This window comes from Cucumis sativus, chromosome 5, assembly GCF_000004075.3.
Source record: "Cucumis sativus cultivar 9930 chromosome 5, Cucumber_9930_V3, whole genome shotgun sequence".
NCBI lineage: Eukaryota > Viridiplantae > Streptophyta > Magnoliopsida > Cucurbitales > Cucurbitaceae > Cucumis > Cucumis sativus.
Window position 1 is genome coordinate 13,934,458 of NC_026659.2, and position 27,964 is coordinate 13,962,421.

Genomic DNA, 27,964 nt, shown 5'->3' on the forward strand with positions numbered 1-27,964 from the left:
CGGGCACGTGGTTCAAGTTTATTGTGTTCATGAGGATGTAACAGAACGAAGCAGGCACTACCAAAAACTTTGAGTTTAGAATAGTCGGGAGAAATACCATATAGTTTTTCGAACGGAGAGGTATTTTGAAGGACAGAGGAAGGGAGACGATTGATTGTATATACTGATGTAAGGGCAGCTTCACCCCAGAATTTTTCTGGACAAGAGGCAGAAAGAAGGAGGGCACGTACTGAGTCAAGAATGTGACGATGTTTGCGCTCAGCACGTCCATTTTGTTGAGAGGTATGAGGGCAAGAGCGCTGAACAATAGTGCCCTGTTGGGAAAGAAAAGAAAGAAGGATGGAATCTTTATATTCCAAAGCATTATCAGTGCGAAGAATTTTGATGGGAGAGGAAAATTGAGTGCGAATCATGTTAGCAAACTCAATATATGTGCGAGATAATTCAGAACGATGTTTTAGAAAGTAAATCCATGTAAATCGAGAGTAGTCATCAATGAATAAAACATAGTAGCGATAACCATGAACAGTAGTAATTGGGGCAGGACCCCAAATATCAGAATGCACTAAATCAAAAGGTTTATCACAATTAGAGATGGATTGAGAAAAAGATAAGGCAGGTTGTTTAGCAAGTTTGCAATTCAAACAATTAAAAGGAACAAATTTAGTAAGATTAGTCAAATTGTTAACAGAAATTAAATGACGAAGTTTTTCAGAGGAAGCATGACCAAGACGAAGATGCCACTGATATGTGTCAGAATCAGTGACCGAAGCAGAGATGGAAGAAGGAGATGAAATCCGAAGTGATGTGAGCTCAAACAATCTTCCCACTTTGCGACCCGTTCCAATCGTCTGTCCCGTCTGCGGATCCTGAACCTGACAACCATTGGGAGAAAATGAAACATTTAAGCCCAGATCACATAATTGACCAACAGACACTAGATTAAAGGTCAGGTTAGGAACACAGTAAGTATGGGGAAGATGTACACTGGGAGTATCAATGGTACCAGTATGAGAGATGTTCATACAATTACCATCAGCAGCATAAATAGGAGGTAAAGATTTTGTAGGGCTAGAAGTAGACATAAGAGAAGAGTCAGAGGTCATATGATTACAACAGGCAGAATCAAGAAGCCATCGATTACCTGATGAAACAGTCAGAGCGGAGGATGATGAAATTAGTTGATTCAATAAGCTCTGAAGATCACTTATCTGAATGAGGGATGAATCATCCGAGGTCGCAGCAACAACAGATGAGGAACCATGTTTGGTAAAAATTTTCTCTTTTGTGGAAGTGCTAGGAGGTCGGGGTGGTCTGGTAGGGCAGTTATCCAGAATGTGGCCATGTTTATGGCAGTACCTGCACTCTATTTTAGGACAGTTACTAAATTTGTGACCAGAGAGCTTACAATTCTTACAAAACATATTTGCGGCTCTGTTGGGAGTGTATGTGCTAGCAAGGACAACATCAGATTGTTTAGTAGAGTTGATGCCAAGACGCTTTTCTTCAAACAGAATTTCTTGAATAGCTGCATCTAATGAGGGTAAGGGATTCCGGTGTAGTAAAGCAGCTCTAACAGATTCATATTCTGGACGTAATCCCATAAGGACTTTAATAAGGCGAAGATGATCTTTGCTGATGTTCGCTTGGTCAAGTTGAGTCCAAATGGGTTGAAGAACTGCCAAATATTCATTAACAGACTGACCAATATCTTGATTTAGATTTACAAGTGTACTGTGCAGTTGGTAATAATGGGCTAAACCAATAGACTTGAAGCGTGTAGACAAAAAATCCCATAATATTTTAGCATCATCAAAGGCATCAAACTGTGCATGTATAGCGGGAATAGAGGTGTTACCAAGCCAGGTGATAATTTGATGATTTTTACTGTCCCAATCTTCGAGACGTTCAATGAATGTGTTATCCCCTTCCTTTGCAGTTGGTTTGGTGATGTCGCCAGTTACAATGCGCCATAGTTTTCTTCCAATAAGAAAACTTTTCATTTGATTTGCCCATGTGATATAATTTGTACCATCAAGTATTGTAGAAATGGGTCTAAAGATATGGTCTCTCTCCATTTTGATTTGAGTTTTACTGTATTTGGCGGCTGAGATTTGCCTTGACGGAGACAGAGATTGCGCAGCAGGTCTTCACGAACGGAGAGAAAAGGAATGGGCACGGCGACGCAGATCTGGACGACTGCTGCAAGATGACGCGTACGGCTTGCTTCACGAACCGACCGACGATTGCAGCGACGGATCTGGGTTACGGAGCGGCGGCGAAGGAATGGGCACGACGACAGATCTAAAGCTCGGCTGCGGATGGAGACATCCAAGATGACGGATCTGGGTTGAAGAGTGGCGGCGAAGGAATGGGCGGCGATGCTTCACGAACCGACCGACGATTGCAGCGACGGATCTGGGTTGCGGAGCGGCGGCGAAGGAATGGGCACGACGACAGATCTAGAGCTCGGCTGCGGATGGAGACATCCAAGATGACGGATCTGGGTTGAAGAGCGGCGGCGAAGGAATGGGCGGCGAAGCTTGAGACAGATCGGAGCGGAACCAGCTTGAGACAGATCGGAGCGGAGATGGACACCTGAGACAGATCGAGATGTGGCGCGACGATCGGAGCTGTAGATCGGAGACGACTGGCGCTTCGCGGATGAAGACAGATCGGAGCTGCGACTAATCGGCGCGACGAGGATGACGGAGACGGTTCGAGATGTGGCGGAACAGCTGCGAGGCGCGACGAGGATGATGGAGACGATTCGGGACGCAGCTCTTCCTGGAGGTATCGAGACGATTCGGGATGGAGGCGTTCACGGGCGGCGGCGGCGATTGAGATGGAGCCTCAAAACCCTAGCTCTGATACCATGTTGAAGGATATGCTGAAGAATATTCCTTCTTATTGTTTATTGACCAAAGTTGTGTATTTATACAAGGGTAATTACCCAAATTAACTAAGCCTACTTTATTTACATTAACATCATTACCCAAATTAACTAAGCCTAATTTATTTACATTAATAAAATCGTAACATCAACAGCCCATTTTCCAAGAGCTTAATGCATAATTTTAATATTGTGCATGCAAAACAAAGCATTTTCAAGATAGAGATGACCATTTGGAGTGAAACAAACAATAACAATAGCACAAACCTTTCCATGCATGACATCATCCCTCCATGATCCCTGAAACATATCTCCATTGTTGAAGTAGACTGTTCCTTGACCTGATCTCATACCATATCGCCACATACCATCATATATGCTCCCATCTGGAAGAACTAGACGGCCCTGTACATATAGTAAAAAAGCAGCATTCCATAAAGGTCTGTATAAAATAAGTTTGCAATTGTCTTCCATGTCAAGGACAGCACCTTTCCTTCGGGGAGTCCTCCTTGGCAGCGTCCCCTGTAAACGCCACCTCTATACTGCAGCTCCATTACAGGACTCCACTTTTTAGGTGAATCTCGCTCGGCTTCCTGAATGTAACATGACCATCTTAATTCAAAATTTTGGATTCAGAAAGCTCAATAGCGGGAAAATTTTGGTAATGACGAACATCTATTAGCTGAGAGCTGTTAAAATCAAATAGATTCGTTAACTTATTATAGAAGGAATTTGGAATAGATTCTTGAACTTTTATGAACTACATGGCGTGATCAATTGATGTAAGTAGAAACATGTCAATTAAATTGGATTTCACTCAAATCAATTGCATATAGAAAATGTGTCACAAGATACCAAATCTCATCCAAACCAATTTAGAAATAATTATGCTTATTGGCATCAATCAAGAAAGAATTATAATTACAAAATAATTTATCAATGGAACAAAAAAGAACTCAAACAATGAATGACTTCCCAGACCTTCTAGGATGAACCGGGGAGTGCAAACCACTAGACACTGGAAGTATCCAAAAAGACACCACCACAAAATATTAAATATCAAGCGTAAGAACAATGCAAGAATTAATGTTCTCGAGCGTTTGACCCTCTAATAGAAAAAGCAGCAGTTAGATCAAGTGTTTTGGCTAAAAAGGATTTGCAAAATCTAGCATGATTTGGCCTCCAGCGTCAGTTAATAGGGTGTTAAAAGAGGAAAACAAAAGGCCCACACAAAAAAACACATGGACACAGCCACATATGCACAGATGTGACTTTAATTCAAAATATGGATGACGAGTGAGCAAGCTATAAGAAATACATCACCAGCATCGATGCTGCACGAACAGACAAAAGTCCTTGCTTCTTAGGAATGTCGGCAGATTTCCCTTTTAAAAATGCAGATGAGGTATCGTAAAATTCCTTAATCACTTCTAAACTTGCATCAGTCAATGAATTCTGAGACGAAAATCTGGAAGTACTAATTGAAGCTTTAGATTTCTTCTCATATTTCATCTCTGGATTTGGCAAATCTTTATCATGGACCTCTTCCGAAGGTCTCACTCCGACTGGGAGGTCAAATATGCTTATATTGTCAAGTGCAGAAGCCAACTCAGCATCAGCAGCTCTTTCTCTGGCCCACTGCTGTGCGATTTGATGTCCTGGACCCAAATTCCATCTGTGGAGGGGATCTCTGCGTAGAGAAGCTCCTACAAAATGGATTGAATTCAGAAGCTAGAAGTAATATAAGCAGTGCTCTAGATAATGTCCCGTGTCCCAAGTGATACCACCTATCTGTGCATAAAGCAAGATATAAACAAGAAATTCCATTGTAGTGCTAACCTCTACTAATTCCATTGCTAAAAGGCAAAGAAGAATTCGTGTCAGTTCCTAACAGTCCAGCCTCAAGTTGCTCAGAATCACTGTTATTATTCACCAAAATTTAACAAAGTTATCAGGTACCAACGACAAGCAAAGGAAGAGACTTAGAAACTGAGCAAGCTCGGAATAAATGAATTATACCTTGAACTGACTAAATCACTGCCATTGGATGTTGTTTGGCAATTTTCAGGTTCTGTGCCATGATAAGAATCTTTATCTATGCCCTCTGAAGCAATTTTCGTTACATTCACTTCTGAGTCTGATGACTGTCTTACATTGGAAGGACTTGCATCTTCAGGCATATTGCTTTCCTCGGCTTCCACCAACAGTTCTTGAGGCTTCCATAAAAGCTTAAAAACCAAAGGGAAACGCTGGGCCAATCTAGATAAAATGCTACTACTTTTGGAAGATTGCTGCTTTGTCGAACTGGAATTCATATAACAGTTACACTAAATTTCAATCCATAAACAATAGAGTGGGCTTTAATTCATCCTTCCTATCAGTTCCAATTATGTCATTCCTTGCAACAAAAAGATTATAAACCAACTAGAAAGATGGCACCTTTAAAACGGGCAATGTCAACAATGGAACAAGAAAAACTACAGAGAAATGATTCAACTATAAATAAACTGTAGTTTAACAATCAATTTGAAACTAGAAAAACTTTACAAATAAAATTGGAATATGACCTTAAATTTGGAGATCAAATTATTAGTTTTGTCAATTGATTACGTCTAAAATCTTAAGGGAAATTGCAATGGTTGACTATTTTAGCAATATAATTAAGGATATAGCAACATTTTAAAAAAATTGCAAATATAGCAAAACTTGCCTCTTGCCTTAGTCATGCACCTTAATAACACTGGATGGACTACCAAGTTTTTAAATTTAAATCTCGGTTAGCATGATTTACTCCTATTTTGTTAAGGCTTCTTTTGCTTCGGCTTTTATTTGTAGAGAACTTAAAGAGGACAGAGTGAGGAGAGGATAACCTAATCATGTTGAGTGCATGACCAATCTAAGAGAAGTTAAAAGAGGACAAGTAACCTCTTCACTACAGAATTGTCTGGTATGCTCGTATATTATTGATAAAAAAACATCTTATTTCCTTTAAAGAAATATTCAAAAAAAATTTAAGGGGGGCAATTTCTCCATGTTTTGAAACTTCTTCAGAAAGTTCTATCAATAATTTCATATGCAAGTTACCACTGAACACTGATTTAAGCTCTTTCACAAATATTAGAGGGTTGATAAGTCAAGTGCATCACGGACTCATGATCCACGTTCAGTCTTACTAATGTACATTCATTATACATGACATCAACAATTCAAAATTTTGACAAATTCTAACAAGTGATTAGAGATTATATGATGTATTTCAAAGTTGAATATATTTTTCCAAATGAATTCTCTACCCTCAAAGGCCTGAGCTTAAGAATCTTGAGAGTTTGTTACAAGGTAGCTGTAGGAAAGTTGTTACAAAAACAGTTAGAATGGTTAACTATCTTATTCTTATTCTACTCATTACATCATTCCACCCCCTAGCATCAAACTTGTCCTGAGTTTGTCATGAAAGCTGAAATCCATCCGGCGCAATGGAGTATAACCAAACCAACCTCCTACATTTTGGACAAAAATATTGTGATCGAAGGGATAAAATCGAGACAAACAATTAAATATGGCCACTAAAAGATGAATCTCTCCATCAGCCATAAACCCGAAAAAGACATTCCCTTCAATCTCATTTAAAGCCGTCATCAAAGAATCAATTTCTTTAAGAATTAACTTTTGAAGAAAATCCTTCCTAAATCACATTTTCTTTATTATTTGCTTCAAGTTCTTCGACGGTTTGAAGACTTATTTCCACTGCAACCAATGTGTCGTTGATCTTTTGCTTGGTGTTTGATACTTCTTTTTCATCTTCTTTGTTGGATTTTTCTTCACTTGTGAGTCCATGACCACTTCCAAGTCAACATTTTCAAATTCTTGTCCTTCAATTTTATCTTCATGATTTTCTATTTAAAAATTTTCCAACCATGATTCTTTTGTCTTCTCTTCTGTATATGAAACCAATCTATTTTTGGACTCTTGCAAATAAATTGAAGGTTGATCTACATGTTGAGTCATTTTCCCCAATGAATGTTGATTTCTTGGAAAATGGGTTTGATTGGATTGTTGGGTCATTTTTTGATATTGCCGCCTTCTTGTTCTGTCCCAAACTGTTTTAGAAACATCATCAAAGTCACTAGAATCATTTTTCCAATTTGGATGATTATAGGTTCTTTGAAAAAATCGAGCATGGCCAAAATTTGAATGTTGAAATTCTTCTTCTGAATTACTTGAATCGAATTCCAGCATTGTTTATGGAAGTACAATTGATCTTCGTGTCTATACCAACTGCTGGTTTTTTTCTCCTACCATCAGCATGTGGCCGAAACCTTCTATTATGATCATTTACTATCCTTTCTTGCCATTCATCATCAGTAGAACTCCAATCTCAAAGTTCTTGGTAGTAATCTTGGTTTTTTGGAAGAGGTTCTTGATAATCTTGAGTTAGTCTCCTTTCTTGAGCCCCAAATCTTCTTTCTTGATGATTTCATTTAGCCCTATGAATTCCAGCACCACGGATTCCACGCTGATTGTTGAAGTTCTTGTGATTTCCTCTTGCTCGTCGGCCTCGTCTGTCGCCAAAATTATGGCCGTTCAACTTGTTCCTCCATTCTTCGGTTCAGCACGTCAAAATTCTCCATCATCCTATCAACTTTGTCATGAAGATCTCCCAAGGATCCTTCGACAGCCAGCAAGCAAACCGTCGATGTCTTTGGAGAGAGGGCGGCGATTTCCTCCACTTCTTCTTGCACACGGTCGTCCCCCGCAGCTGGGTTTGTTGCCCTCCGGCCAGCCATTTGTTCCTGAATCGAGGTTGCTCTGATACCACTTTGATATAATTCAAAGTTGGATATATTTTTCCAAATGAATTCCCAGCCCTCAAAGGCTAAGAGATGGGGTATTTATTAAGAATCTTGAGAATTTGTTACAAGGAAGTTATAGGAAAGTTGTTATAAAAACAGTTAGAATGGTTAACTGTTTTAACTATCATATTCTTATTCTACTTATTACATCATATTAACACCAAAAAAAAAGAGCTTGAAGAAAAAATATATTACCCAACAATAAGGACGGTTGTCATGAGAAAGTTGGGCTCTATATTTAGATCTTGAATCGTGGATAATATAACTTTTCCTGTATATGTGGTAACTTCACGAAAAGTTTTCAACAGGGTACTTTTATCATTGTCATCAATAATACTTGAGCTTGCCACAATGCATACAACCATACCTTTCAAATCCTAGTGAAAAATTGAACAGTATGAGAATAATGGTTGATATACACCCATGGAGTTCAGAATACTAGTGATGAATAATCAATACATGAAAGCAAAAAGATCCATTTACTCCTATTATGAAATTTCAATTTGGGAAATAGAATAGATGGACTTTTAAGTTTTAAATGTATTGATAATATGAAGCAAGTATCCATACTCCCACTTTTACTCGTACATTCCTTGGATTTCAACTGAAGACACCATCCAAGTCTATGACATTCAGTAATCAGAAATTCTGGATCCAATAACTTAGTGCGGTACATTGATGATGAATAAACGTGATATAGTGCATACATTTCAAGAGAAAATAGTCCTAGGGAAACCCAAAAACATGTCACGTGCTGCAAATTTTGAGTTTAAAATGAATTCATTTCTAATTTTAAGATGTCAAGGATACATATATATAATAAATTTGGGCTATACATCAAACGGATTTAATAGTATATCATAGGCATGGAGATCAAATCTACTAGATAACAAAGATCCAAAACTTATAACTGAAGGAAAAAGAGAAACATTCAGATGACCGTGCTTTTCCTTTTGTATAGTTCAAGTATCCAATTTCAGTTGCAAGCTTCCCAGCCATACCTTTAAATGCACAGTGAGGAAAGGGCAGTCGTAAATTGACTTTAAGATTGAAGTTCGGAAATTGTGGCCAGCTCCAAATCCGATCTTTCCTTCTTTAAGATTCTCCAAAATCTGAATATTGCTGCAATAAACTTACTAAGGAACAAATGCAACTTTTGAACTCATAAAACAAAAGGAAATAATAATTGAACATTCAAATTTGCCTACAACTAAAAAAAAAATTAGCTGTAGAGATTTTTTTACACGTGGTAGCAATTTCATCAAAATTAGAGGACTTGATTCTGCAGGCAAAAGACTTATCGAAAAAATAAAAATATGGGATGCAAAAGGGTTCCTAGAATTATTTGTATGTTTCCACGATCAATCCATAAAAAAATATATATATATATTATCTTTTTTTTCTTTTAAGTCACCACCCAACCAAAAAATTTAAAGTTAACCGGTTATGGACTTTAATTATTATCAATACTTCAATACTCCCTTCACTTGTGGGATTGAAAAATTTTAAAGCCTCAACAAATGGAAGTCAATATTAACTGGTCACTTGTGAGTTTGAGAAATGGTAAAAAGGATCAAGAAATTAAAGTCAACAATAAATGAAGAGGAAATGACATTACAATGGTTCAAATACAACACTTCCTGCTCTAATACTAATACCATATTAATTTTGAGGGGATAAAAATTATATTGATTGTGAAATAAGTGCAATTTAGTTTAGATTTTTAATAATGGAAAAAAAACCTAATACAAATATGGGAAAGAATTAAAGACAATAAATACCAAATATTTGACAATTAATATTTACACAAAAACATTCATAAATAGTAGACATTCCATCCTCTTTAATGAAAACAAAGCTTTCATTAACATAAAGGAAGGAAACAAATAATAAAAGATAATAAAAGAGGAAAAGTCCATTTTAGAAATCTATACAAAAAAAAAAAAACTGAAACTAGAGTTTACAACGGTGAAAACAGAAAACATATTAGAAACAGGCACTTGAAGAGAGGAATAAAACCTAGTCATAGGATTCCAAAATTCCCCTAAAGCCCTCTGATAATGAGGAAGTAACAATCTGAAAGAATTTCTTTTTCTTTTTTTTCTTTTCTTTCTTTTCTTTCTTTTCTTTCTTTTCTTTTGTTAATCAATCAAAGAACTTGTCATTGAGCAAAAAATAAATAAATAAAATAGACATACAAATACAGAAAACCCCACTAAATGGAGCCAAACTAAAAAAGAGGCTCCAGTCTTGATTATGCAGGCATAGTTTCTGATACATCGCTAATGAGTCTGTCTAAAAGAATCCATTTATTACTGAAAATTCTAAAAATTTCTAAAACACTTTTTGATGCAGGACTGTTAAAACTTTTGAAAATGCTTAAATAACAAAAAACATTGTTTTTTTTAAAGGAGACAAGCCTCTTAAATTATTATTAATAAAAGAGCCTTAAGCTCAAAGGACAAGAGTATTATACGAAGAGTAAGAGAAAAGAGAAAATTCAGTCTACCTCTACAACAAAAGCTAAAAAACAATTTCCAAATAGAAGAGATCAAGCTAAACAAAACCATATCCGAAGAAATCTAATTACAAAGCATAATGCAGAATCCTCTCATAAAGAACTAAATTTAAACTAAAAACTTTCAAGAAGATGCAACCGGCTGCCTTGAAACGACCTAACCAAATTAATCTATAATCCAGAGGAAGCTCGAAGAAGTAGTCCACTATTCAGCAGCGGCGTAAAGAATTTACTTGCCACCCATATGAAGGGAAATCCAAGAATGACTAAAGATGGTCTTACATTGAGGAAAATACATTAAACTGCTGAAGAATCAAATTAGAATAATTCCACAATCAGCAACTATTAATTTTAAATGATCTGGTATTTAGCAAGATTGGGGACAAGAACAAGTAGCAGACGGCGACTTTGCGGATCCTGGCTCTTCCTCGCATTGAAATAGGGCATTGAGATCGGTTTCTAGAGGCTCAAAACGTTTCTGACTTTCAAGTTCGGTTGACCTATCCAAATGCTCCAATTCATCACTACTAATGCTGAAAGGAGAGTCGAAAAAAGACTCACCCTTCTTGTTGGATTGATTGAGAGGGGTTTTGCTTGGAGAGCCCTTCAGAAATTTTACCTTGGAGCTAGGCAAAGAGAACTCAAAGTACTTAAACTAGGTAGAGTTAGGATGATGAGAAAAAAACTTAGAAGAATGGGTTGGAGCTTGAATCTGAGTGCAACTGACTTCCAATAAAGCAGGATTACCCTCTACAAACAGCTTGGAGCTGCTGGAAAAAGCTGATGAATGAGAATGGGCAGTATTTTTCTCAAGCAAAACGGGCACTTGATCATCTAACATCTGAGCTTTTAAGTACTGTTTTGCCAAAAAAAATTCTTTGATTTCTTCTTCCGGATAAAATACTCAGAAATGGCTTGAGGTAATGTGGAAAGATCTTGGAAAAATTCTTTTCAAATTTCCTCGGGAGCCTTTTGATGAGGAAAAGAGGGAAGAAGAGGAGATTGGACCCTAAACAAAAAACATTGTTAATAACGTTAAGTCTAGAGGAGGGAGAGAACTAGCTCTCTTATCGGCTGGAAGTGTAAGGCTTATATCTTTGAATATCAATATCAACAGTAAGGAAATATCTTACATATCAATATCAAAGCAGTAAGCTTGGGAAGAATGGGGAAAAATGGCCCAAGCAGATCAAAGAGAAGTTAGAGTCGACCAATCAGGAGATTATAAGCATAACGAATAGTGTCAAAAGGTTATTGAGTATAGAGGAAGGAATAGCAGCAATGTTGAAGATGGTCATGTCACTTACAGCCAAAGTGTAAGGCTTAGGACCATCTTTGTATATCAATATCAATAGTAGTAAAGAAATATCTTACATATCAATATCAGAGCAGTAACCCTGAGGAGAAATGGAAAAATGGCCCAAAAGCGGATCAAAGACAAGTTACAGTTGACCGATCAGGAGATTATAAGCATAACGAACAGTGTCAAAAGGTTGCTGGGCATAGAGGAAGGAATAGCAGCGTTGTTGAAGATGATTGCATCACTTGGAGCCAAAGTTATTATGAAGAAGCAACTCCGGCATGTCAGAGGTGGTAAGTGGTTCTGCAACTAAGAAATAGGTAGGAGAAGGAGAACAAAAAGTCAATGTGGTGGTTGAACCAACTGTGGTCAAAGCCAATGAGGAAGCTTCTGATCGCAGCAAGTTTAAGAAAGTAGAAATGCCAGTGTTCAAGGGAGATCCAGACTGAAGTCTCTTTCGAGCACAGAAGTATTTCCATATCCATAAACCCTACCTACACAAGCATATTATTATAAATACTGACCACATTCACTCCCATACGTTCTCTCGGTGGTCCCCATCCCAAATAACTTTCACTTTGCACTTCCTTTTTTATCCTTCCTTGAGTATCGCAGCCGTAATGAAGGCCTAACAGACTGGCTCCGAAAATCAACTTGTCAGTAACTAAACTAGCAGTTTATGGATAGCTGGATTTAAAATAGCCGTTGAAGGTGTTAGGTACCCGTTACCTGCACACTGAAAACACACAAACGATTCCAAAAGGATACCCAAACACCACCAAAACAGGAATATCAGCCTCATTCCGTTCTAGTTATGTATCAACAAGTAACACAAGAGTTCAAACAACTAACAGCTATTTGGGAGAGTTTTCTCTCCTTCAAATGAGCTCTCACTCCCAAAAAATTATTTCCTCCACACTGAATCCTGAAACCCTTTCCTTCAGCTGGTCCCCTCCCCACTTTCAACTTTTCAAATTCCCTTCTTACGCTTCCTTTCATACACTGCCATCATGGAGTTCACACAGAAGGCTTGTTGTTTAGAAAAATCCACACATCAAGGTGGCATCAAAGCTCCTCGTGAAAGACCAGATGGTAGGAAGAAAGTTTCCATTGCATTCTAGACTCTAAAAATTTTGAGCAGTAAGGTTGGCCCTCTATTGGAAGTATTTCTCCTTCTCTCAGCAGTTCCTTTTGCAACCTTTATAAAGTTCTTCGGAGACAGTTTTGAAGCAGTGTTCCATTCTCAAATAATTTCTGAAGTCTTGCTCTCTCGTGGCTGCTTTCAATTGCTTCAGCTGCTATCATATCTCTTATTGGTGCTCTATGCCTATACACCAGAGTCCTATATCTATATAAGATGAATATAAGCAAAGGTCCAAGATAAGTATCCTCTCTCTGGATCTTTTTATTTTTTACTTTTTTAACCAATAATGTTGGTAAACAGTCTGAACTAAGAATATAGCAATTAACATAACCAAGAGAGACAAAGACACCAGAAGCAACCAATTTCCAAAATGGGGGAAACTTACTTCCATGACGTCCATAGCACCAAGCTCTTTCAAATCATTTTGAGGTTCATCTACAAACTTAATTATCATCTCCTGACATATTGAAGATATAATACGTCAAAAGAAAACAGTTGAAATCTTAAAACCAAATGAATGACAGACAAAGTGAACTTACAGACTTGACAATGGACATTGAATTTATAGCCAACAAGACAGCATTATTTGCAGACCTCACAGCATCGTCAAGAGTCACCAAGTCCTTTTCAAGTAGTCTATCGGTGTCAATATCTGTGCATGAAAAGAAAGAATAAAGTGGTCATGGTTTTCCCAAAATGAAACTAATCTTTGGTTTAGATCACCCTTCCCAAAAGTTACGGTTTCACTAGGGGAAGTGAAAGAATGGGCAAGGGTAAAGAAACGAGAGAGAGAGAAAAGGAAAAGGAAGTTCGGCCCAAACTACACAAAGAACTTCAATCCAAAAGAACAAGACCAAACCCATACTAACAAAAAGGCTTAGTGACCACTAACCGATCCCATGAGGAGACATTAAACCTAACCACCTCCTCACCCAATCTCCCTAAAAAAGGTATATTATTTCTCTAAGCCAAATTCAGAAGTTCATCCCTAAAAAAACACGAAATGATCTCAACTAATGACTCGAAAGGAATTGAGCAAACTGAAAATTCCAAAACAAAATATCAAAGGCATTAATAGAGAATAAAGATTATGTTTTATGTTTTAAGATTTACTGAGTTCATTAGACATGCGTTTGGCAGACAACCTGAATTATGTTTTTAATAATTGTTTCCAGGTTCTGTGATCCAAACAGTGCAGATTCTAAAAACAACATTTTATGATTTCATTGTATACAAAATTTGAATTTTACATTTTAAAATGCTGAATTATATTAAATACATATAAAAACATTTAGAAATACAATATATCAACTTATAAACTCAATTCCTTTTTTAAAATAATAATATGTATCATGTAATGTACTATGAATTATATAGTATTACAAAATAATAATTATATAAATATTTTATGTTAAATGACAATTTTTTTTAAAGAAATGTTAACTTACAAATTAGCTCCCTATGGTTTTCAAAAGATAGAATTTAGTCCCTATGATTTGGTAAAATCATAGAAAATAGTCCCTTTCGTAGGGACTATTTATGAAGGTTTTTCGAACCATAAGAACTATATATGAGGTTTTGAAACAATTTTTTAACTATAAACTATATTAATAAATAAATTAATAATAATATATTGCCAACTAAATCTTAGTGGATAAGTCATACTAGTTTTATATGATTTTTAAATATATATAGTATCAAACACATTTAAACATTTTTTAAAATTAGAGTTCAATTTTTTAATTTGTCATCAAACACATATCTGAAAACCTAAGGTACAACTTTGTTTCCATTGAATCTTTTGTTTTTAAATTTCTATTTTCAGATTCTTTACCAAACAGGCTCTAAGGCCCTCCTCGTGCTGCACACAAAAAAATGCACCATTGCATGAACAAAACATAGAAAGAAGGTCTCTAAACACATTTCGTTGCATTAACTAAAACCCTCCCATGTAAAACCTGCCATGCAGACACCTTAACAGTTTTTGGAATTTTAACCTTTCAAATTGAGGAAGAAGTGAAGGCAATAGGGGAGGGAGAAAGAGTAAATAAGATAGGCAAGGAAGACTGTCAAGAGAATCACCTAGAAACAGGGAGACCAAATACTAACACCCCTAGCTCTAGGAATCACATGTCGGTCTCAAATATGAGAAAGAAGACCTGCCACTTACAACACCTCTCTATCAGACAAAGGGCATGAGAATGAAAAGCCTAAGGAAATCAAAAAAGAACTGCCAAACTTCAAATAAGGAAAGACTCAAACCACAAGACGCAACTCTTATTCAAAAGATGGTAAATAACTGAAACAAAGCACACAAAGGCTTATCCATTACCCAAATATCCTCCCAAAAATAAAAATTTGATACTTTCCGAAGAATAATTAATAGTGCTTTTTTTTATATAAGAAACATTTCATTGAATAAATGAAATTAAAGGGGAGACCCCAAAGCACCTAAAGGTTACCAAAGAGACTAAGAACAATTAATAGTGATGTAAGCCATAGTTAGTTAGTTAAAACCCTTAATTAGTTAAAGAACAGCTGTAATCAATAACTAACTAAAACAGTTAGACACTCAACTGTTTCAAGTAAACAGTTACTTGTAACTAACTTGTAACTAACCTTGAAATATCAATATATAAACAATCTCTTAACCCGAAAAAGGCAGAGAATTCATTTGAGAAATTAATCCAAACTTTGAATTACATCAAAGTGGTATCAGAGCAGCCCCGATTCTTGGACGGATGGCTGGTCGGAAAGGTAACAACCCTACCGCGGGGAACACCGTGCGCAAGAAGTAGCGGAGGAAATCACCGCCCTCTCTCCAAGGACAACAACAGTTCGCTTGCTGGCTGTTGAGGAATCCTTGGGAGATCTCCATAACAAATTTGATAGATTGATGGAAAGCGTCAAATTGTTAAGCCGAAGAGAAGAATACCCACAACCACCACCACGGATCGAAGCCAACTTCCAAAACGACCATCGTTCCGGTGAAGCAAGAGGCCGACGAGCAAGGGGAAACTTCAGAAACGTGAACAACCCACGAGGATTTCAAAGAAGGAGACCCGGGTACGCCATACCACAACAGTTTGACGAAGATTTTCAAGAAGACTAAGAAGCATGGCAAGAAATCCAAGAAGATGATTCCTCAAGTGGGGATGAACAAGGAAACATTTGGAACTTCAATGACGACTTGCGAGTAGGAAGAAATAACCGAAGAAATGAAGCCAGAAGAGGAGAGTACCACGACTACAAGATGAAGATTGACCTTCCAACGTATGATGGCAAACGAAATATAGAAGCTTTCCTAGATTGGATAAAGAGCACCGAGAATTTCTTCAACTACATGGATACACCTGAACGCAAGAAAGTCCACCTAGTAGCCTTAAAATTAAGAGTCGGTGCGTCAGCTTGGTGGGATCAGTTGGAAATTAACAGACAAAGATGTGGGAAACAGCCGATCCGCTCGTGGGAAAAGATGAAGAAGCTGCTGAAAGCAAGATTCCTACTCCCAAACTATGAGCAAACACTGTACAATCAGTACCAAAACTGCCGCCAAGGTGTCCGTTCAGTAGCTGAAATTCCACCGCCTGAGTGCAAGAACGAACTTGAGCGAAAATGAACAACATCAGATTGCAAGATTTGTGGGAGGTCTCCGACTTGGCATCAAGGAAAAAGTCAAACTACAACCATTCCGTTTCTTGTCTGAAGCAATATCCTTTGCAGAAACAGTGGAAGAGATGATTGCGATTCGATCCAAGAACCTAAATAGAAGACCAGCATGGGAGACAACTTCAACAAGAAGGAACAATTATCCGGACAAAGCAAACGACCAACCTTCAACCTCAACAAAAGGAAAAGGGAAGGAAGTTGATAATCAAGAAGTAGCCGTTGAAAGAAAGAAAGAACAAACGTTCAAAACCAGTGGTCAGAACAACTACTCCCGCCCTTCATTAGGAAAATGCTTCCGATGTGGCCAAACTGGTCACCTCTCCAACAATTGCCCGCAAAGAAAAACCTTAGCAATAGCCGAAGAAGGTTGGCAGACGAGTGAAGATAGTAAAGAAGCAGAAGAAGAAACTGAACTGATTGAAGCAAATGATGGGGAAAGGGTCTCTTGTGTCATCTAATGGGTACTCATCACACCCAAAGAAGAAAAGAACCCGCAACGCCACTGTCTTTTCAAGACAAGATGCACCATAAACGGAAGGGTATGTGATGTAATCATAGACAGCGGCAGCAGCGAAAACTTTGTGGCAAAGAAACTAGTAACAGTCTTGAACCTAAAGGCAGAAGCACATCCAACCCCCTACAAGATAGGTTGGGTAAGAAAAGGAGGAGAAGCCACGGTTAGCGAAATCTGCACAGTCCCTCTCTCCATTGGAAACGCCTACAAAGACCAAATTGTTTGTGATGTCATTGAGATGGACGTATGCCATCTCCTATTAGGAAGACCTTGGCAGTATGATACTCAATCCTTACACAAAGGGAGAGAAAACACTTATGAATTCCAATGGATGGGGAGAAAGGTAGTTCTACTCCCAATAACAAGAAAGAATAAGGAAGGGTTAAGAAATGAGAAACAGCTATTCATCACTGTTAGTGGGAAGAAGATACTTAAAGAAAGGGAACAAAACCTCCTAGGACTGGTTGTTATTGAAAAAAATAAGGAAGGACAAGTCGAAGATATAGAACCCAAACTACAGCAGCTCCTTTATGAGTTCCCACGCATAAAGGAAGAACCAAAGGGACTCCCACCTCCTCGAGACATACAGCACCACATAGACTTGATCCCGGGAGCATCATTACCAAACTTGGCTCACTATAGGATGAGTCCCCAGGAGTACAAAACACTTCATGACCATATTGAGGAACTGTTAAAGAAAGGGCACATCAAACCGAGCCTCAGCCCTTGTGCAGTACCAGCCCTTCTCACGCCAAAGAAAGATGGGAGCTGGAGAATGTGTGTTGACAGCAGAGCCATCAACCGTATCACAGTAAAGTATAGATTTCCCATCCCAAGGATTAGTGACTTGCTTGATCAACTCGGCAAAGCCAGCATTTTTTCGAAGATTGATTTAAAAAGTGGCTACCACCAAATACGCATAAGACCTGGCGATGAATGGAAGACAGCTTTCAAGACCAACGAAGGTTTATTTGAATGGATGGTCATGCCCTTTGGCCTTTCTAATGCACCCAGCACCTTCATGAGATTAATGAACCAGATACTTCACCCCTTTCTCAACAAATTCATAGTCGTCTACTTCGATGACATACTCGTATACAGCACAAACAATGATGAGCATTTACTACACCTAAGAAAACCGTTCCAAGTCTTGACAGAGGCAGAACTCTACATCAACACTAAGAAAAGCATGTTTATGAGAAGAGAAATTGGATTCCTCGGTTTTGTAATCAAACAAGGAAGCATAAGCATGGAACCAAAGAAGATCGAGGCCATCCACACATGGCCTCATTTTACAGAAAATTCATCAGGAACTTCAACTCTTTAGCCGCACCCCTAACCGACTGTCTAAAGAAAGGAAACTTCAAAGGGACACAATTGCAACAAGATAGCTTTGAAGATATCAAAAAGAAATTGACATCCAGCCCTATCCTTAAACTACCAGACTTCTCTTCACCTTTTGAAGTAGCAGTGGACGCATGCTGCACAGGGATTGAAGCTGTCCTAGCTCAGCAAGGACACCCTATCGAATACTTCAGTGAAAAGCTCAACCGTTCAAGACAGTCCTGGAGCACATATGAACAAGAGTTGTATGCCCTTGTGCGAGCACTGAAACAATGGGAGCACTACCTACTCTCCAAAGAATTCGTACTCCTAACTGATCACTTTTCACTAAAATACCTCCAAGCTCAAAAAAACATCAGCAGGATGCACGCACATTGGATATCCTTCCTCCAAAGGTTTGATTTTGTGATCAAACACCAATCAGGCAAAGAAAACAAGGTGGCCGATGCCCTAAGCAGAAAAGGCTCCCTACTTACACTACTGTCTTCGGAAATCATAGCATTCAAGCACTTACCCAACCTATACGAAGAAGATATTGACTTTAAGGATATCTGGTACAAATGCTCAAACTACATAGACGTTGATGACTACCACATTGTTGAAGGATATCTGTTTAAAGGAGAACAGTTATGCATCCCGCACACCTCACTACGAGAAGCCTTATTAAAAGAAGCACATTCTGGAGGGCTAGCTGGACACTTCGGACAGAATAAGACATTGGAGATCACCTCCAAACGATACTACTGGCCGCAAATAAGAAGAGATTCCAATAATTTCGTAAAGAGATGCCCCATCTGCCAAAGAACCAAAGGCTCCAGCACGAATGCAGGATTATACTCCCCACTACCCATCCCGACCTCAATATGGGAAGATTTATCAATTGACTTTGTGGTTGGATTACCAAAAACACAAAGACAATTTGACTCAATAATGGTCATAGTGGACAGGTTCAGCAAAATGACCCATTTCGTAGCTTGCAAAAAGACAAATGATGCAATCTACATAGCCAACCTCTTCTTTAGAGAGGTAGTACGACTACATGGGGTACTTAAAAGCATTGTATCAGACAGAGACGTCAAGTTCCTAAGCCATTTTTGGCGAACATTGTGGAAGAAGTTTGACACAACACTGAAATTCAGCACTACAGCCCATCCACAAACAGATGGACAAACAGAACCCTAGGTAATTTGCTACGCTGCCTTAGCGGGTCAAAACCAAAACAATGGGATCTAGCATTGGCTCAAGCTGAATTCGCTTTCAATAATATGAAGAACAGATCAACAAAAAAATCCCCTTTCGAAGTAGTCTACACCAAATTACCACGATTAACCTTTGACCTCACTACACTCCGTGCAACCGTGGACCTCACTAACGAAGCAGAATGCATGGCAGAAAACATCAAAAAAATTACACAAGGAAGTCTATGATCACCTTATACAGACAACAGATTCTTACAAAAAAGCAGCAGATAAAAAAAGAAGACAAGCTCACTTCAACAAAGGAGACCTAGTGATGGTACACTTAAAAAAGAGCAGATTTCCTACCGGCACCTACAACAAACTAAAAGACAGACAAATTGGACCATTCCCTATACTAGAGAAGTACAGAGATAATGCTTTCAAAATCGATTTACCACCACACATCCACATACACCCAGTCTTCAATGTTGCTGATCTAAAGCCATACCATGCACCAGACCACTTCACGTTTGCTGACTGATGAACTCTGGGACGAGTCCATCCTTAGGGGGGTGGAATGATGTAAGCCATAATTAGTTAGTTAGTTAAAACCCTTAATTAGTTAAAGAACAGCTATAATCAATAACTAACTAAAACAGTTAGACACTCAACTGTTTCAAGTAAACAGTTACTTGTAACTAACCTTGAAATATCAATATATAAACAATCTCTTAGCTCGAAAAAGGCAGAGAATTCATTTGAGAAATTAATCCAAACTTTGAATTACATCAAATAGTGAACACACAAATAAAAGAAAACCTAGAGGAAACAGTTTTCCGAAGGTTTTCGCTAAGGTCCCTGATGTAAGAAGGCTAAGGATTAATTGGGTAATTAGGTAATATTCTAGGTTAATTCCCTTTTTACCCCCCATTGTAATAGAAATCTATAAATAGAAGTCTTCTCCTCTTGTATGAAGGATATTATTCATTCTAATAAAAAATTCATAATCTTGGTTTTTGGAGGATTTCTCCTTGAGGTTACTTAGATTACATCAGTCCCTCAAATTCACTACATGTATAGTGTACCCCACTAGATATCCCTCTTTTTTTCTCTTTTTTTCTCTTTTTTTCTTTTTTTTCTACAGAGACTAGCTATCACCCTAAACCATAATGTGTTCAACTCCATGAGGAAATGCAACTACTTCACCACAAAGGTCTCGTTACGTAGTATTAACCTCCCAATTCCTAAACCTTTTAGATCCACGGACTTCAACACCTCCTCCCACTTGACCAAGTAGTATCCTCTGCGAAGTATTTCACTTTTAAGGAGGCTTCAACACCTCCTTAAAAAGTGAGATACATCCAACTTACCTTCCACCCTCACATTCCACCGCAAGGGGAAGGACACCTTAAAAGGATGGTCCAGCCAAAAGTTATCGAACTTGAATGGACCACCACCCACAAAATCCTACTGGAATTGAGACTCTGTTGGGCCAATGATCAAAGTAAACCTAGGCCCATAGCTTGCTTGTCTAAGTTTTGGAAAGGATTCTGACCAGTCCTTGGAGAAAAGGAAGATCCCAACTACAAAACACCATGCTTGACCAACTCTTCCCAAAAGGATATTGAACCCTAGGCTCCTACCAAACAATGGCAGGACCCAAAAACGAGACATACCACCCCACCTTTTCAATTTAAGTAAAGAGAAATAAATACATAAAAGTTCAAGTCTTTAAAGTTCCCCCACTAAATCATAACTTACCGATTAAAAAGCTTGTATGTTCCTTTAGCCTTCCTACCAAACGTTTAACCTGAAATTTACTTGGATCATTAGTAACTTTAGAAACAATATCTTATGGATGCACATCAAATGCAATAACAAAATTTACAGATATATGAAAAATAGAAGAATTTTATAAGTTGCAAGATACATGATTATTACAAGGATAATTTTAGCATAAGCTGCATGCCATTCACTACCTCATCCTGGCGCCTTTTCCCTTCAAAGCTAAAAGGCTTTAAGACAATTGTAACCGTAAATCCATTTGCAGATCTTATAGTTCTAAGCATATCAACAGCTGCGGAGTAATCAAAGCCATATCCAGCACTAACCACCTAAAAATGACAAAAATAGAAATTGATGGAATAATTAGATTAAAAATAATGTGAATTCCATGAATACCCTACATTAAGACAATCACAATATTTTGGCCTATGATAAAAAATGAAAAAGCCATTTTAAGTTTGCATAGTTTTCCAAAGCTCTTGAGGTAGTAGATCTAAATGAGGAAGTAACAGAAACTATATTTTCTCAGATTTCCTCCAGAGTTATCTCCATATCTAAGTAGTTCTTTTGTCATCCATGCTCCAGACAGATTCCAAGTAATGGAACTTTCCACAATATAGACCTGCAGAAGTTCCTAAAGACTGTCAAGAAAAGAGAGGAAAAGACTCAACTGCCATAACGGCCAATCAGCCATACCCATCCTACAAAGTATGCTCGTGCAGGAACAACCCATATATAAATGAGTGGCCTCTCAAGCTCATTTACATAAAACATATCAGTTCAAGCACCTTCTAGGGCTGCCTTAGAAAGCGGTTGTACAATCTATATTACAGATCATGTTCAAGTAAGGTAGTTTCCACTAAGGGCCACATAGCCAGCAGATTCTCATTTGAGCTAACCTTCAAAGGATAACAGACCAAAGGCTAGCTTGATTGTCCCATACCCTTTCAGAATACTATTGTAAACCTCATTTTTAAAAAAAATACTTACCAAAGCACGAGAATCTGAAAAATAGAACGATTCAAAAGCAATATTATAAAAAGATAAAGGCAGCCTCAAGGCTTTTCTCTTAAAGAACGGAGTGTAAGCCACAAAAGATTTGAGACTGCTGCTACTTCTTTGGGATGTGAATTTGCAACACTTCCCATGTCTTGCCTAGGATTTCCTTTAGAAAAAAACTCCAAGAAAGTTTTAGAATCTTGAAGCCCAATAATAGAAAAGATGCTAAATTTGGTTAGATGGAAAAAGAAAATTGCTTTCAAGAGGAAGCAGATTGACTCTTCGCTATTTTGTTCTTTCTAACCTTCCCTTCTATTACAGATCTTTATTCCCATGCCCAAGAAAATAGTTCTTTAACTTAAGAGAAAAGTGAGATTATTTTGGGGGAAAATACAGGGAAGGAAAATTAGAACACTTCACAGGGTAGCACATATTTTCCAATCCCTTGAAGCGTGGTAGTTTTCAATTTGGCATATTTAAGGAAGAAAAATAAGGCTTGTCTAGCTAGCTAAATGGTGACAGAGGCTCAATCTATTAATGCACACCAAGAAGATTAGCTATGGAAAAAATTAGCCTCAACCAATTAGATCTGCACCTTTCTGCCAAAGTTCCTCTTAAGAAATATCCCAAAACTCCCCATTTCTTATCGTATTTGTAACTCAAACTACAATTTTACATACTTCTTTAGGAAGCATAGTTTAACGAAATATTAATCCCCTCATCTAAAGCACCCAACTATGTGATATCTCTAACAATATTCTTTGTGTTTCAGATTTGAACCACTTTTTTTGTAATATCGTTCTGTCATAAATTTTTGCTGATTGCAAGAAAAAGGCCAAGAAAAAATGAACTTGTTATCATAATAGGCAATGTAGAGTCAACCTCACATACTAATAATTGATTGTCTCCTCTTTTGGATCCCCAATGGAATCATAACAAACCAATCGATGTCTTTAGGAAGAAGAAAGGCAAGCAATCAAATTCAGAACATTTGGGTCTGAATGCATAATTGTTAATTTCTAATGAAATAAAGAACTTTTAGGTAAGAAATGTACAAACAAGTATAACAGCCTTCGAACATGATTGTAGTGACAGTGGAACGTCAATCATCCTTGGAGAGTAATCTGCAAACATAATCAAAATACACATCTCTTTTAAGCTATTGTCATCCAAACTCTGGGTGTGAATATGAAAATATACTGTTCAGTCATAAGAATTAAATGTTGCTACTAATTTGATGATTGGATATTAATACAGACAAAGAAAATTAAGCTTCCTACAACAAAATATTATAAAGAAAGAAAGGAATGAAATGCAATGATACATCTACCCGTGATAGACCTCCGATACTATATCAATATAGTAGGAGAGGGAAGAAGGGTAGTGGCACGGCACGTGTGTAGAGTGACACGTGTGAGTTAGGTTAGTATAAATAAAGAACAAATATTGAGCGGGAAAGTTAGTTAGAAACTTTGAAGAAGTAGATTTCTGTTCTTCCTTGAGAGATAGGATAACAGGAGAGGATTTACAGTTTTAGTGTGTGATCGAATTAGTGTGTGTAACCTAGATTCAGTTTTGAATCTAATATCAATAAAAGTAGAATTCTCTTAGCTTCTGGATTCCATCACCCTGATCTTTAAAAACGTTAGAATTGAGAACATGATAGGAATTTGAATAGACAGTTAGTCAATATTTCAAATCACCAATTCAATCCAAAAGCTTAAGCTGATAGGTAAGAAAAATTTAATATAATATCTAATACACATCTTTACTTGTGGGCATGAAGTATCAAGAAACACCCAACGAGTGGAAATTATCATTGATTAGGGAAGAAACAACAATGGAGGAACTTGAACACAAAACTTTCCTAAACCACCTACTCTGAAACCATCTTATATCACCAATTCAACCCAAAAGCTTAAGCTGATGGGTGAAGGAAAATTTAACATAATATCCAACACTACTTGCCATTCCCCTCTCTTGTGGACTTAAAATATGAAGAAAGGTCCAACAAGTGAAAATTAATACTAATTGGTGAGAAAACAACAATGCAGGGAGAACACATGACCTTTTTGGGTTAAATGGTAATTTAAGATGGTATAAGAGCAGAGGATGTCCTGGCTTGTTTCTTCCCCAATTAAAGATGATTTCTACTTGTTGGGTCTTTCAAACTATTTCAAACATACAAATGAGTGGGAGTGTTAGTGATATATAATTAAATTCACCTTTACCCACTGGCTTAAGCTTTTGAGTTGAATTGGCGATTTAAGATGGTATCTAAAACAAGAGTGAGAAAAGGACATTTGAATGATATGTGTGTATTGTGTAAGGTGTAGTAAAACATAAATTCTCTTCCTATTTCTAAAAAAATAAGCTAACTTGGGAAACTTACAACATCTGAGAAGACTTTCAAGGTGAACACTTAAGATAAACACAATTCTCACTCACATATTGGAATTTTAAGGTGAACTAATTTATGAACCGTATTAGCCTGAGAGCAAAAGATAACAGATAAAAGCTAATTTGAGGTGTCCCAAAACTCAAATGCATATACTGGTAGAACAGCCAATCCTGTATGGAAACAGCTTAAAATGGAAGATCAAACGCCAAAAGAGTAAAAAAAAAACAACCTTTTTCAACGAATCTCTGAAGTAGTTGCACTTTTGAAGAATCATGTTTTACAATCTGCCTGCAAAAATTTTAAAAACCAAAATAAAAAAATGAAATCAATCTCTCCACAAAACATTAAAACTCCGAAATTTTCATAATAAACTTTCAATAGTAGCAAAAATAGTGACACTCATTGAAGGTTTGCATTATTTACAACATATAGCAACTCAACTAACAACCATAATTCTAAAAGCAAATCAATTTCTTGCTATCAGTGTACATAATTAAGCAAATAAACTTATCGAAATTACCAAAATCGCAGCGAGGAAGTCATAAGAGCCGACTCGAGACAAAAATCAAGCACGGCTTCCTTTCTACTGCCAATGCCAATAACCTCCACGAACTCATGATCATCCCAGATATCCCTCTCATTGTTGCTCCTGCCAGTAGCATTGGATAAAGAAGCGTTGGGTGTAGTATGCAGAAATGGATAGGAATTACGATATTCAGGGAACCTAAGAAACATCTTCCTGCGGTGGAAGAAGAGGCTAGGGATTGAAATTGAAGAACAAGGACATGGGCATGAGCATAAGGAAGAAGGGAGCAATGGGGGAAAGGCGTTGATTACGGGAAGCTCCATTATGAGTGGCGCCATTGCGAGTGTTTCACCATTACTCAGAAAATGGGATGAAGCTGAATCGTCATAGTGAGGTGACAAAAATACCTTCGAACATCAACACGGAGTGAGCTTCCAAATTTCTGTCCCAAATCAACTCCACCGTACGGACAAATATTATTATTTCACGCTTTTCTTTTTTATTATTGTTATTATTCCGGAGTTTTTATTTATTAAATATTTTGGGATTTTTTTTAAAAATAATGTAAAATTTGAAACATATTTTAAAAATAGGGTAGATGCAAAACTATTTTCAAAAATAGGTGTTTTGAGGTGAAGTCGTGGACGGGGTACACGACTTCCATGCAATGGACCCCACATACTCTATTTTTTTCTTATTTTTATATTTATACTACACTGGACCCCACATTTTTTAATTTTCTCGTTATTTATATACGTGAGTCCCACACACTTCACTTTTCTCATTATTTATATATACATACTCACATATAAATATAATATATATATTATACATTCAAATTCTAAAAATATCTTTCTTTATTAAATTAATTTATTTTTTTATTTTTTTCTTTATATATATTTAAATATCACAATCTTCAATCTTCAATTTTTCTTATTAAATTCATTTTTCTAATTTAATTTAATTCTTTCTTAATCAAAATTATACATATATTTTTTTTCCAATTTTCAATTTTTTTTAAAAAAATCTCATATATTAACAAAACATGTTATTAAAAATATATTAAACAAATTAAAAGAGTAAAATAATAATAATAATATATTATATTATATATTATTTATTTAATATCTCAATCTTCAAATTTTCTTATTAATTCATCTTTTCTAATTTAATTTAATTATTTCTTAACCAAAATTATATATATCTTTTTCTAATTTTCTGTTTAAAAAAACACATATATTAACCAAATATGTTATTAAAAAATACATTAAACAAATAAAAATAATAATAGTAATTGAAAGAAGTTGAAACGTACTCTAAAAATAATAATAACAATAAATTTGCAATTCAAAATTATCCATTAAGTTTTTAAATTTAATTTGTAATCGAACCAATTCTTGTTTTTTTCCTTTTACCATAAACATGAATTTCTTTTTATTCAATTATCAATGTGTGTGGCTTCAAGTGTTATTATTATTATTTTTTTTAGTAATTTTAACTTATCTCAATTATTATTATTACTCTTTTAATTTGTTTAATATATTTTTAATAACATGTTTTGTTAATATATGAGATTTTTTTAAAAAAATTGAAAATTGGAAAAAAAATATATGTATAATTTTGATTAAGAAAGAATTAAATTAAATTAGAAAAATGAATTTAATAAAAAAAATTGAAGATTGAAGATTGTGATATTTAAATATATATAAAGAAAAAAATAAAAAAATAAATTAATTTAATAAAGAAAGATATTTTTAGAATTTGAATGTATAATATATATATTATATTATATGTGAGTATGTATATATAAATAATGAGAAAAGTGAAGTGTGTGGGACCCACGCATATAAATAATGAGAAAATTAAAAAATTTGGGGCCCAGTGTAGTATAAATATAAAAATAAGAAAAAAATAGAGTATATGGGGTCCACTGCATGGAAGTCGTGTACCCCGTCCACGACTTCACCTCAAAACACCTATTTTTGAAAATAGTTTTGCATCTACCCTATTTTTGAAATATGTTTCAAATTTTACATTATTTTTAAAAAAAATCCAATATTTTGTGCCAAAGTTATCCAAAATTTTTAAAAGTTTCAAATATGCTTTTCAGACTTTAAAAAAAATTAAAATAGTATTTCCTTCATTAACATTTAGTTCTAAAAAGTAACTCTATATTAAAAATATGTCTATCTTTAGTAGGGTGATAAACTTAATTGAAGTTTTTTTAATTCAAAAAATCAATTTAAAAACAAATTATATTGACCACCTTTCCTAATTATTTAATTTTTTTTCATTTGCACCTTCAAATTTCTTAATTGAAATTTGTTATCTACTTTTGTGTCAAAATAATTTTCAAATTCAACCTTTGTATTTGAAGAAATATACAAACCATCGTAACAAATCACGAGAACACTCTCATTTTATAGGGATTAACTTCCAAATCAAATCATGACAGTAATTTTCAAAAACAAAAGGATTATCAAATGAAGGTCATACGAAAGTATATACATTTTTTTATGTATCACTATAATGGTATTAATGATAACACATTGGTGTCAATCATTAAAAGTCTATCTTGACATGGACTTCAATGACGTGAAAATTGTGTCGATGAAACTCTTTACAATGTAAATTTTGGATCGTTAAAACTATTTTTTCTAGCAATATAGTTTGTACAATCAACAGTTTGGAATACCATCCATTTTTCAAAACAACAGCAACGAAAGGACATTTTTTTATATCTAAAGCCACAAAACAAATATTGTAAATCTCGTAAAACCCTAATAACTTCAAATACATATATCACTATACTAATGAAAAAGACTTTTTAATTTGTAGTTATA

General features: G+C 36.2%; 1 protein-coding gene across 2 annotated transcripts in view; it reads right to left on the reverse strand.

The window, feature by feature from the left end:
• The window catches only part of LOC101217933 (protein ACCUMULATION AND REPLICATION OF CHLOROPLASTS 3), a 28,805-nt gene extending 3,229 nt beyond the window's left edge, over positions 1 to 25,576 (reverse strand). Inside the window, exons 1-15 of one of the 2 annotated variants that reach the window (XR_004216474.1) lie at positions 25,116 to 25,576; positions 24,825 to 24,883; positions 23,254 to 23,318; positions 21,390 to 21,524; positions 21,172 to 21,220; positions 13,245 to 13,357; positions 13,091 to 13,162; positions 8,745 to 8,855; positions 7,939 to 8,120; positions 4,913 to 5,197; positions 4,733 to 4,812; positions 4,217 to 4,599; positions 3,382 to 3,486; positions 3,161 to 3,298; positions 728 to 875 (exon numbers count right to left, since the gene is read on the reverse strand). Coding sequence is in view for 1 of the 2 variants with exons in the window: in XM_011656230.2 (XP_011654532.1) it covers positions 3,161 to 3,298; positions 3,382 to 3,486; positions 4,217 to 4,599; positions 4,733 to 4,812; positions 4,913 to 5,197; positions 7,939 to 8,120; positions 8,745 to 8,855; positions 13,091 to 13,162; positions 13,245 to 13,357; positions 21,172 to 21,220; positions 21,390 to 21,524; positions 23,254 to 23,318; positions 24,825 to 24,883; positions 25,116 to 25,459 (2,121 nt within the window). In the remaining variant the exon portion in view is untranslated. The remainder of the gene's footprint in view (positions 1 to 727; positions 876 to 3,160; positions 3,299 to 3,381; positions 3,487 to 4,216; positions 4,600 to 4,732; positions 4,813 to 4,912; positions 5,198 to 7,938; positions 8,121 to 8,744; positions 8,856 to 13,090; positions 13,163 to 13,244; positions 13,358 to 21,171; positions 21,221 to 21,389; positions 21,525 to 23,253; positions 23,319 to 24,824; positions 24,884 to 25,115) is intronic. The other variant, XM_011656230.2, reaches the window with a different exon arrangement.
• Positions 25,577 to 27,964: the final 2,388 nt, after the last annotated feature.